Raw genomic sequence first — 10,274 nt, 5'->3', positions numbered from 1 at the left:
AGCCTTGCTATCTTGCGAGTCAACACGCATTCAGCAAGCATCAGCGTGGCCAACGTGATCTCTCCGATGATCAAATTAGCATTGGGCTGAGAGATGAAGATCGCGGATGTGTTAGAGAGAAAAAGAACAAGCAATCGAAGAGATCTCTTAGAAGAGAAGATAAGCCTCCTCGTTTGAGAAGAAAGTCATATTTTTATTTATCTTCACCTGAACTTATATAGTTAAAGAGGAAGCAAAACCATGTAGGTCGCCACACGAGCCGAGAGTTGACTTGTTGAGTCGGATGCCAAGAGAAACAGTGGTGGAGTCACATATCTGGCATGGTCGAGCCGTTGTCCCAGCGTCGCATTCGATACAGACTACTTTGCCAAGGACGGTTCTAGGCCATAGAGTACAATGATTAGGGTCATCGAAAGTTGTCAGAGGTTGAGAGAACCAATTGGCAAGGATGCCTCCTACTAGAGAAGTCGTTGTTTACGAGCGAGTTGAGACAACTAGATCGCCCAACGAGGGCGTTCTTCTCATGTGGGGATGATGCGGAGGCGGCTAAAATTCATTCGGGATTCCTTGTATACATCAACTTATAACATCCAAGTTACTAGCATGGCATGGGAGTCCCCATGGAGTTGTTGCATTATGCCATGGGTCGATCTTCAATGTGTGTGCAACGCTTTGTTGGTATGTTCACCCTCCACGCAAATGACTGCTGTGTTAGACAAAGTCTTCTGTGATTTACTTTCTTTCTAAATCATGTGAGACAGTCCTAAAAGGACCCGAGACGAGGATTACCACTTTTGCTGTGTTACTAGCATGACATATGAGTTTCAACCAAATTAATTAGTTCCTATAGTGTCCCAACTTAGATGAATCAAACTCGAAAAATAATAAAATTAAATAATATAAAAATATAAATAAAAAAAAGATGATGTTCAAGGGATTTACATTTTTTTTTAAAAAAAATTAAAAATTTAACATTAATTAAATAAATCTATTTGTAATTTAAAATATAATTTAGTAACAAAAATTATATAGACGATGCCTTAACTTCGAAGGAGTATTAACTTTATATCATGCTTGAGGAATCTTCTACCTTTTCTTTTATTTTCTTTTGATTTTTTTAGTGGAACACATGATTACACATAAAGCTGACAATATTAAATATTATTTAAATTTAATCATTTAAAATATTATAAAAGATAAAAAAACAGCAGTTGCCCACGTAATAATGAAATAAAATAAAATATTATTTAAATTTTTATAAAATTTTAAATTTAAATAAAAAATAATTAATTATCTAAATAGGATTTTTTTAATTTATTATTATTAACTATTTATATCTACTTTAAACTAAACTAAATCAAAATGATTTTGGTAGAAGTTTTCTTAAATAACAATCTATCAATTTTATTTGGAAAAATGTTCAAGAAAAATTAAAAAAAAAAACACTCGGTCCTTATTTTCTATTAAATAATTTATAAAAAATAAAATGAAAATTTTAAATATTTTTTATTATATAATTTTATTTTGATTTTTATATAATCATACTCACCAATATGTCATTTAATGTGGGGTTAAAAGTTATTACAATACTGCCAATTCATTTGGGCCGAGTGGGCCCAAATTTAATCTGTTGGAGCACACCACTGCGCTCGTGTGGGCCCCTCGATTATAATACTCTCTCTTACTCTTTCGATCTTTCACACTACCGCTTCATCACACTGGCGCTCTCTCTCTATCGTCCTTCCTCTCGCTTTCCGCCACTCTCCTTTGCTTCGCCTTTCCCTTCCGGCTCCGCCAATCGCCCGAAATCCCTCCCCGATCTCTCTCTATCGCTTGCCGCATGGTTGCAGGACTCCATGGCTCGCAATGATGGCGGTGGTGGAGCTTTTCTTCCCACTCCAGGAAAGTGATCGTGGGCATTGAATTCGTTGTGGGATGCTGAGGTAGTAGTGTGTTCCTTGATCTGAGAGGAATGAAAATGGAGATTCTTATGCTTCTGCAAGTCTTCGTATTTCACCTCCTTCTCCGTTTCTCCTCGTCCACAGCTCAGATGCCAGGTAACTTAATTCCTTGGTTCTGTGTTAGAATCATGCTTCTTTTGTTGTCTCTGATGTCACTCCAGCAGAGGTCGTTTTGATGTCTGTGTGGATATGTTCCTTTTAGTTCGGATTGAATGGTCCGGATTTATTGATTTTTATTCGTAAAAAAATAAAATCTTGATGGATAAGTCTTTTAATTGGATTTCTCCTATCACTCTTGAACAGAGGTCAGCATCATAAGTCGATGTATTTCTCCATATACCTCTGGTAAAAGTTTCAATTCTTTTAGGCCTCGCGCATAGGTATCTCTTTTAGATAGATAATCTTGTGAGTCGGATTCTTCCTGGCATTACACGTCCGAAAGGTGTTGAAATTTTCCATATTTGAGTTTTATGTTTCCTGTTCAATGTTAACCTGGACTGTTACTGTGAAATAAGCTGTGTAAACAAAGCTACATACTGAACTTGCTTCATCTTGAAGCCGGAAGTTCTAGGTTCAAAGTTGAGCTGTGCGAAGAAACCTATGTCTATTTAAGGTTATTGTCTAAGCGTGCTATCTTTAATTTGAATTTGACTGTGGCTCAAGATTTATAGGTTACGAGAGCATTTACAATCAAGTCTTTTTCAGTCAGAATGTATTTTTCTGGGCAAATTCAAGACAGTTTCGTTAACACCTTGCCAACAATCAAAATACATTGAGAAGCTTGCTGGCCTTTTGCTCATTTTCAAACGTTGCAACCTTTTTCAGAATCAAGTAACTATGATATCCTTTGTTTGCTAATACTTTACTAGTTGGTAAAATCATTTTGTGATTTTTTTAAAAGCAAGCTAGCTTGACTCATTGATTCTATTTTGAGTGAGTTGAACTGTGGAACCATATTGGTAGTATAGGCATTTATTTGATCTTTGTATGTTGTTGCACAGTTTATTTATTTTTCTCATTATGATGATTTCATGATATTTATTGTATTTGTTTCTTGCCATGTTGACCTGGAAAGGTAAGTGGTTGAGATTGATATAGGTGGATGAGGAACATATATAACTCAGCGCAGGCTTCCGGCATATGCTGCCCTTTGAGAATCAGTATTCAAATGATTTTTTTTTTTCTTTATCCTTTTCCCCTTCTTCCCAGGTTTTATAAGTTTGGATTGTGGAGGTACAGATGAGTACATAGATGATACTGGACTTGAATGGATTTCTGATAGTAATATGCTGCACAGTCAAACTGCCAAGATAGCCATCCCCAGTGAGAGCAGGAAGCAATATATGAATGTTAGATACTTCCCTGCAAACAGTAATAAGTACTGCTATACTTTGAATGTGGAGACTCGGGCACGATACCTTGTGAGAGCAACTTTCTTGTACGGAAACTTTGATCAAAGTAATGTTTATCCAAAGTTTGATATTTATCTTGGGGCAACATATTGGTCAACCATTGTGATATCAGATGCTGCAAATATAGAAATTGAAGAGCTAGTTCTATTGACTTCTTCTCCAACAATAAGTGTTTGTTTATCTAATGCTAGTACGGGACGACCGTTTATCTCTACGCTTGAGCTTCGCCGATTTAATGGTTCACTCTATTATACTACATATGAAACTGACTTCTTTCTCAGTTTGTCAGCAAGAATAAATTTTGGTGCAGGGAGCAATGATTCAGTAAGGTACTTATTATATCTACCATTTTAGATTGATTATTATTAGTCAATAAAGCCTTTGTCTACTTGTAGCAATATGAATTAACAAATTCTATGTTTCAACCATTGCAAGTTTGTCATTTTTGTATCCTAGTTGGATGTAAGACTAGTTGGTGTTGGAACTTAATTTCTACAGAACACTACCAGGAGAATCATCAAACTGTTCATACACTATATGAACGGAAATGTTTAAATAAGTGTAGTGTTTCATCAAGTTCTGGTTTTATTTATGATTTTGCAACACTTCAAAGACCTGAACTACATGGCATGCTTACAGTCTATGTTGCCATGAAGAAATGTATTACCACTAATATTTGCACATAAAAACTTTCTGCATTATGTATTCCTTTATTGAATTCCATTTCAAATAAGTGCCATACAATTCTGGAAGCATAGACTTGCCAACCAAACCTGGTCTAATGGAACTTTGTGGTTGACAGATATCCTGATGATCCATTTGATAGAATATGGGAATCAGATGCTAAAAGGAGGGCGAACTTTCTTGTTGATGTTGCTCCTGGAACTGAAATAGTGTCAACAACAATGGCCATAGATGTTAGTACAGGAGAAATGCCACCTGAAAAGGTGATGCAAACTGCTGTTGTGGGTCAAAATGGATCCTTGACTTACCGCCTTGATTTGGATGGTTTTCCTGCAAATGGTTGGGCATTCTCATACTTTGCTGAAATTGAAGAGCTTGCTTTTGATGAGACAAGGAAATTTAAGCTAGTAGTTCCAGGCATGCCGTCATATAGTAAGGCCACTGTTGATGTCCAAGAGAATGCTCAAGGGAAATATCGGCTCTATGAACCTGGGTACACCAATGTTTCCCTCCCATTTGTCTTTTCTTTTGGGTTCAAGAAAACAAATGATTCATCCAGAGGACCAATTTTGAATGCTATGGAGATCTATAGGTACCAACAGATAAATTTTGGCTCTCAAGATGGTAAGTCCTCTTACTTATTTGCTGAGATTGCGATTATCAGAATAATACAAGCTTGAAAGTATGATTTATTCATCTGATGAGTTTGCAGCAACTCTCATGGCCAATTTTGTTTCACACTACCCATTGGCAAACTGGGCACAGGAAGGCGGTGATCCATGTTTACCGGCATCATGGACCTGGGTGAATTGCAGCTCAGATTCACAACCGAAAATAATTTCCATGTATAAACATCAAACATTTTCTTTCCTTTTGTATGTTGGTTATTCATTTGGAATGAATGGATATACATATAACATGTTTTACAGCTCTTTGTCGGAGATGAACATAACAGGAAATATTCCCACAGAACTGACAAAACTATCAGGCTTGGTTGAGATGTAAGATCTAATGATGAATTTGCATATGTTAATTTATTTTCTATCAGTCTAATTATAACAAAAAAATCTTCAACTACAGAAGACTTGATGGCAACTCATTTACTGGGCCGGTACCTGATTTTAGCGCATGCATCAACCTGGAAAGGATGTAAGATAAAAAAAAAATGTTTCTGCATTTTCTTTTTCTCTATAGACACTAACTGTTTTTCCCCCCTTCATTTTGTATAGTCACCTTGAGAACAATGAATTGACTGGCTCATTGCCCTTATCCTTTGCAAGCCTACAAAGTCTAGAAGAACTGTAAGTTTTACAACTGAAGCTAAATTTAGTAATCGAGTAGGTAGCACAGGGTTGTGGGATTGTGGTTGTATTCTCAATAATTTGCATCTTACCTCTTTTATGTTTGTAATATCACTTTTAAGAACTCTTCAGAACTTGTAATTAGCAGGTATGTGCAAAATAATCAATTGACTGGAGTGGTACCGCAGGCAATTCTTGAGAAGAATATCATCATCGAGTAGGTATTATGTCCATTTGGTTATTATGGTTCAAGTGTTTTCTTTCTTCTTCCAAGATATTGTTTATTCAATCAGCAAGAAGGGTGACAATGGTAACATATTTGCCAGGGGACTAAATATTATATAGTACATATAGATGTATGCTTTGTTTCTTTTCTTAGGTATCATTTTCTTTCTTCCTCCTTTAAACTAAGGCTTTAAATCTCATTACACCCTAGTCATCACATGCTAATGTTACTATGCCCATCAACTGGTACAAGAAACATGTCGATGCACCCAATTTAGGTGAAGGAGAGCCACTAATTTGTTCATTAGTCTAGCAAGATGCGATTGAAGGCATGATGAGGCGTGATGCAAAATTAAGAAGGACAACCATCTTCCTTAACCCTGTGAGCCTTCCTTAGAGCCACAAGCCTTCTGTTGCAAGATGATCAATAACAAGGGTTTTGTGAGGTGAATCTAGGGTTTTGCAAGGTGGGATTTCACTGTGAGGTTGTTTGCAAGCAGATTCATCCCTCATTTCCACCCTTAAGGCCATCGACAGTATGCATCGACACGTCAACATTAAACCAATACCACTTTTTTCCAGCCGAAGGCTCGAACTTCGGCTCCAAATGAAATTTTAAGTGTTGCTTTGAACCAAGGTTCAAAGTTTCGAGTTGATTTGAAATTTCAGTTTTGACTGGAACGATGTTGTTTTTGGTATTGTGTCAATATTTATATTTCGATGCATGATACCAATAATAGATTGGAGTTGAAGGAAGGAGATGAAGTATAGGAAGGAGACATTGTCTTGTATTGAGTATGGTTTTAATTTTTATACCATGCTGGGCAATGGTCGAAATATATCATTCCGGTAAATTATCAAAATTCAATACCATTCATGATTCAACACAAATTCGATACCATTCAACACTAACAATGTCTCATTCATTTGCTTCATCTCCTTCCTAGTTTAACCTCCAATCTTTCACTGGCACCATGCATCATAGTGTCAGTACAACACTAGAATAATATCTTTTTTTATCAGAAATCAAAATTACGACATGGCCAAGATTTTGAATCTTGTTACCAAGTGGTATTAAGATTCAATGACTTATTGGAACAATATATTTCGATCGTTTCTCCTGGTACAAGTATGAGATTTCAAATCATGCTTTAAACTATTGCACAAGCGATGATATGAATTGTTAACATATACTATCTAAAAGAAAAAGAGATCAATATATAGACCTCTAGTGGAATGCCATTTTCTAAGTTATTTTGTCACATTTTATGGGCTAGTTTGTTGCATTGGTAAAATTGCCCAGCTACAACTAGCCCGGAATAAAGAAAGTCCTACCTTGGCAGGATCCTCATACACATCAGGATCTCCTTTTCTAAGTTATTTTGTCACTCTAATTGTTATGCACTTTAGCTTGAATCCTTTGGAATTTTATTGTATGATGCTTTAGTGAGAACGGAGATGTAATCTTTATTGCTTCTTGTGTTACAAGCTCTTTGGATAATTTGGATTGATAGCTTAAAACTGATTTCTGTTCTTGGTTTGTCTGTCATTAGCTACTCCGGGAACAAAGACCTACACAAGGAAAGGAAAGGCTTCAATCATGTTGTTATTATTGTTTTCTCAATACTAGGAGCATGTTTGTTACTAATGGTGGTTCTGATATGCTGCTTATTTGTCCGAAAATCAAAGAAGAATGTGTCTGAAGGTACATTGGGAGTTATCTGTCATAACTTTAGATTGTGTTTACTTGGATAATTAATTAGGAAGAGTGAGAGAAAGGATCACAAAATTACATATGGAGCTCCATCGTTTTGCTTCTAGGTAAATTAACCCCTAAGATGGTAAGCATCATATAATTATCTGAATTCTTTTTGATCTTTCCAGATAACAACGTGAATGCCCAACCCGCACAAAAGTTGGGTACTTTCTTCAGTGAAGTTTCTGCTGAAACAGCCCATAGATTTCCATTGTCTGAAATTGAACATGCAACTGGAAAGTTCGAAAAACGAATTGGTTCGGGAGGTTTTGGGATAGTTTATTATGGTAAGATGATGGACGGGAAAGAAATTGCAGTTAAAGTGCTTAATAACGATTCCTATCAGGGAATCCGCGAATTCATAAATGAGGTAACTCTTTGTTCTGTCATTCAAATTGTCAAGATGTATAAACATTCTAAACTTCTATCAAGTTATTTCAGATATTATAAAATTTTCTTTTCTGGTTTTGAGCTATTAAAAAATAAATCATCCGAGTGAACTTACAAATTCTTTCAGGTAACTTTGCTTTCGAGAATCCATCACAGGAATCTAGTAACATTTCTCGGGTACAGCCAGCAGGATGGAACGAACATCCTTGTCTATGAATTCATGCATAATGGCAATCTGAAAGAGCACCTTCGAGGTTGTGCATCTCATTCCTTTATTTCAGAAGCAACTTGATTGGGAATGAAATCTACTTCCATGTTTTGCAGGACCCTTGATTCGCGAAAGAACACTTAGTTGGATTAATCGCCTTCAGATTGCAGAGGATGCTGCCAAAGGTTATAACTCAATGCGATTAGTATTCTCATTTCCACAACCACTAGTTACTGTCAAATCTAAACAATCATCTTGCACTTGAGTGAAATCAGGGATTGAGTACCTACATACGGGTTGTTCTCCGACCATTATACATAGGGATCTCAAGAGTAGCAACATTCTCCTGGACAAGCAGATGCGAGCGAAGGTCTCAGATTTTGGCCTCTCTAAACCAGCAGTGGATGGCTCCCATGTTTCAAGCAGAGTTAGGGGCACGGTTGGATATCTTGATCCCGAGTATGATCCTAGCCCTTAAAGTGTAGTTTTAGTACAACAGCGATCACTTGTAGCAAATGTGCATGTCATTTTACTCATTTTCTCACACAAATGCATTTTCCCAAAACTTTATTATTTTTCATCATGTACAGGTACTACATTTCTCAACAACTAACAGAAAAGAGCGATGTTTACAGTTTTGGTATTATTCTTCTCGAGCTGATTTCAGGTCAAGAACCAATTTCTAATGAAAGTTTTGGCCTGAACTGCCGCAACATTGTCGCATGGGTTAGTGGTTCTTAGTTTCTGATTGCTAGTGTTGGGGTGCAGGGGCTTCTGTTTTATGACATTAAACTATAATTTGTCAGGCAAAATCATTCATTGAGAGTGGCAATGTCGAGGCCATCATCGATCCCTCATTGCAAGATGACTTTAATCTGCAGGCGATGTGGAAAATCGCTGAGATATCAATCATGTGCGTCAAACCTTATGGATCTCAAAGGCCTCCAATGACAGAGGTGCTCAAGGAGATCCAGGGAGCCATCGAGATCGAACAAGGCTCAGGGCATCGAGTTAGCGGAGATCACACTGTGAGAGAAATATTATCAAAGAATTCTGCAGACTGCTCTGGGAATGCAGTTCCTGTGGAGTTGGCTACCCCGGAGCAGAATGTTTCGTTCCCGGAGTTCTTCCTGCAACCAGGGCTGCGGTGACTGCTCGACTGTGCAGATACTGAATTAGGCTATCAGTAAGTATTGTGAATTGAATGCTAAGAATTTTGGGCACGTTTCTACCTAAAAAACTTGTCATTTTCTAGCTGTTCTTTACAACAACAACAAAGAAAAACACATACTATTTTCGTCATCTGAGTTGATAGCAAATTGAACATTTATCGAGTGTATGGTTGTCAGATTAATCCATCAAATTAAGAGTATTTCTACATGTTGGTTGTGATTAGACGTGTTCTAGGTGGTGCAGAGAAAGCCTTTTGGATTGTGATTTTTCTAATTGGATTGATGAATAATTTAGTTCAGTTCAGTTTGCCCAGTTTACTCTGAAGTTGGATGAACAGAGAGATCAATGACCCTAGGAGGAAAAAAAGTTTTGCTGTGAAAAAAAGGGAAAAGAGAAGGGATCGATTTGGATACTTGTGGGTCAAGAACAAGTGCAGCAATTAGAAAGCTTGTGGCTGCTGTGAGCTTGTGACCAAACGGTCACCGACTGTCGCTAAGTATGTCACGAACTAGCGAGCAGGCAACACAAACTGAAAGTCAGGTGATTGCTGTGAGCTTGTGAGTAGGCCGCTTGTGGCAAGGCGACCATTGCAATATAGATATGTTATATTAACAATTTTTTTAGTGTCGGTCCTATGGAGGGAGGTATATGTAGATATATTATCGTCAGGTGCATGATGAGGTAAATCTTAGATCGTCAATTCTTGAGAATCGACCCATTATTATATTAAAGATATCATGCGTCCATTGTTTGTACTACATCCTAAGAGCGTTAGACAATCATTGCAACTTCGCAAGCTAGCTGGAGCGACAATGGAGTTGAAAATATATGTGGCAAGGAGAAAACAGTACACCATCAAATTATAGGTGGATTGTGAATCTAAACAAAGAAAGTATCTAATTCTCCTCCAAGCCATCCTTTTATTATGTTTTTTTTTCTCCGAATGAACTAATTCCAACTGAGAGATAAATTTAAAAAGAGGTTTTATTTTATTTTTACTTTTTCATCGGGAAAAGAGAAAGATGAATATTTAAAGAAGTCCAATTCGTCCTCTTAAAACAGAACAACATTTAAATAAGAAAAAAAAATGCTTTTATCCACATTTATATCCAATTTAAATGCAAATTTATCCAATGTAGAACAAAACTACTTACAATAGATTCT

At 36.8% G+C, this 10,274-nt stretch overlaps 1 protein-coding gene across 2 annotated transcripts; it reads left to right on the top strand.

Annotated features, from left to right (window-relative positions):
- Positions 1-1,700: 1,700 nt before the first annotated feature.
- On the top strand, positions 1,701-9,317 carry LOC122008394 (probable LRR receptor-like serine/threonine-protein kinase At1g67720). Of its 2 annotated transcripts, none has more exons than XM_042564110.1 (15): positions 1,701-2,057; positions 3,171-3,702; positions 4,176-4,681; positions 4,770-4,902; positions 4,987-5,058; positions 5,138-5,206; positions 5,287-5,358; positions 5,507-5,575; positions 7,137-7,288; positions 7,468-7,709; positions 7,857-7,983; positions 8,054-8,122; positions 8,213-8,396; positions 8,528-8,663; positions 8,744-9,317. In XM_042564110.1, exons 1-15 carry the CDS (start codon positions 1,973-1,975, stop codon positions 9,086-9,088), a joined length of 2,793 nt encoding a protein of 930 aa, XP_042420044.1. In that variant the 5' UTR covers positions 1,701-1,972; the 3' UTR covers positions 9,089-9,317. The 2 variants fall into 2 exon arrangements, with proteins under 2 accessions (XP_042420044.1, XP_042420043.1); XM_042564109.1 differs by having other exon boundaries at positions 5,504-5,575.
- The last annotated feature ends 957 nt before the right edge of the window (positions 9,318-10,274 follow it).

Source organism: Zingiber officinale, chromosome 8A (genome assembly GCF_018446385.1).
Source record: "Zingiber officinale cultivar Zhangliang chromosome 8A, Zo_v1.1, whole genome shotgun sequence".
NCBI classification, from domain to species: Eukaryota; Viridiplantae; Streptophyta; class Magnoliopsida; order Zingiberales; family Zingiberaceae; genus Zingiber; species Zingiber officinale.
Note: the sequence above shows the minus strand (reverse complement) of the source record. Positions and strands in the feature narration are given on the sequence as shown.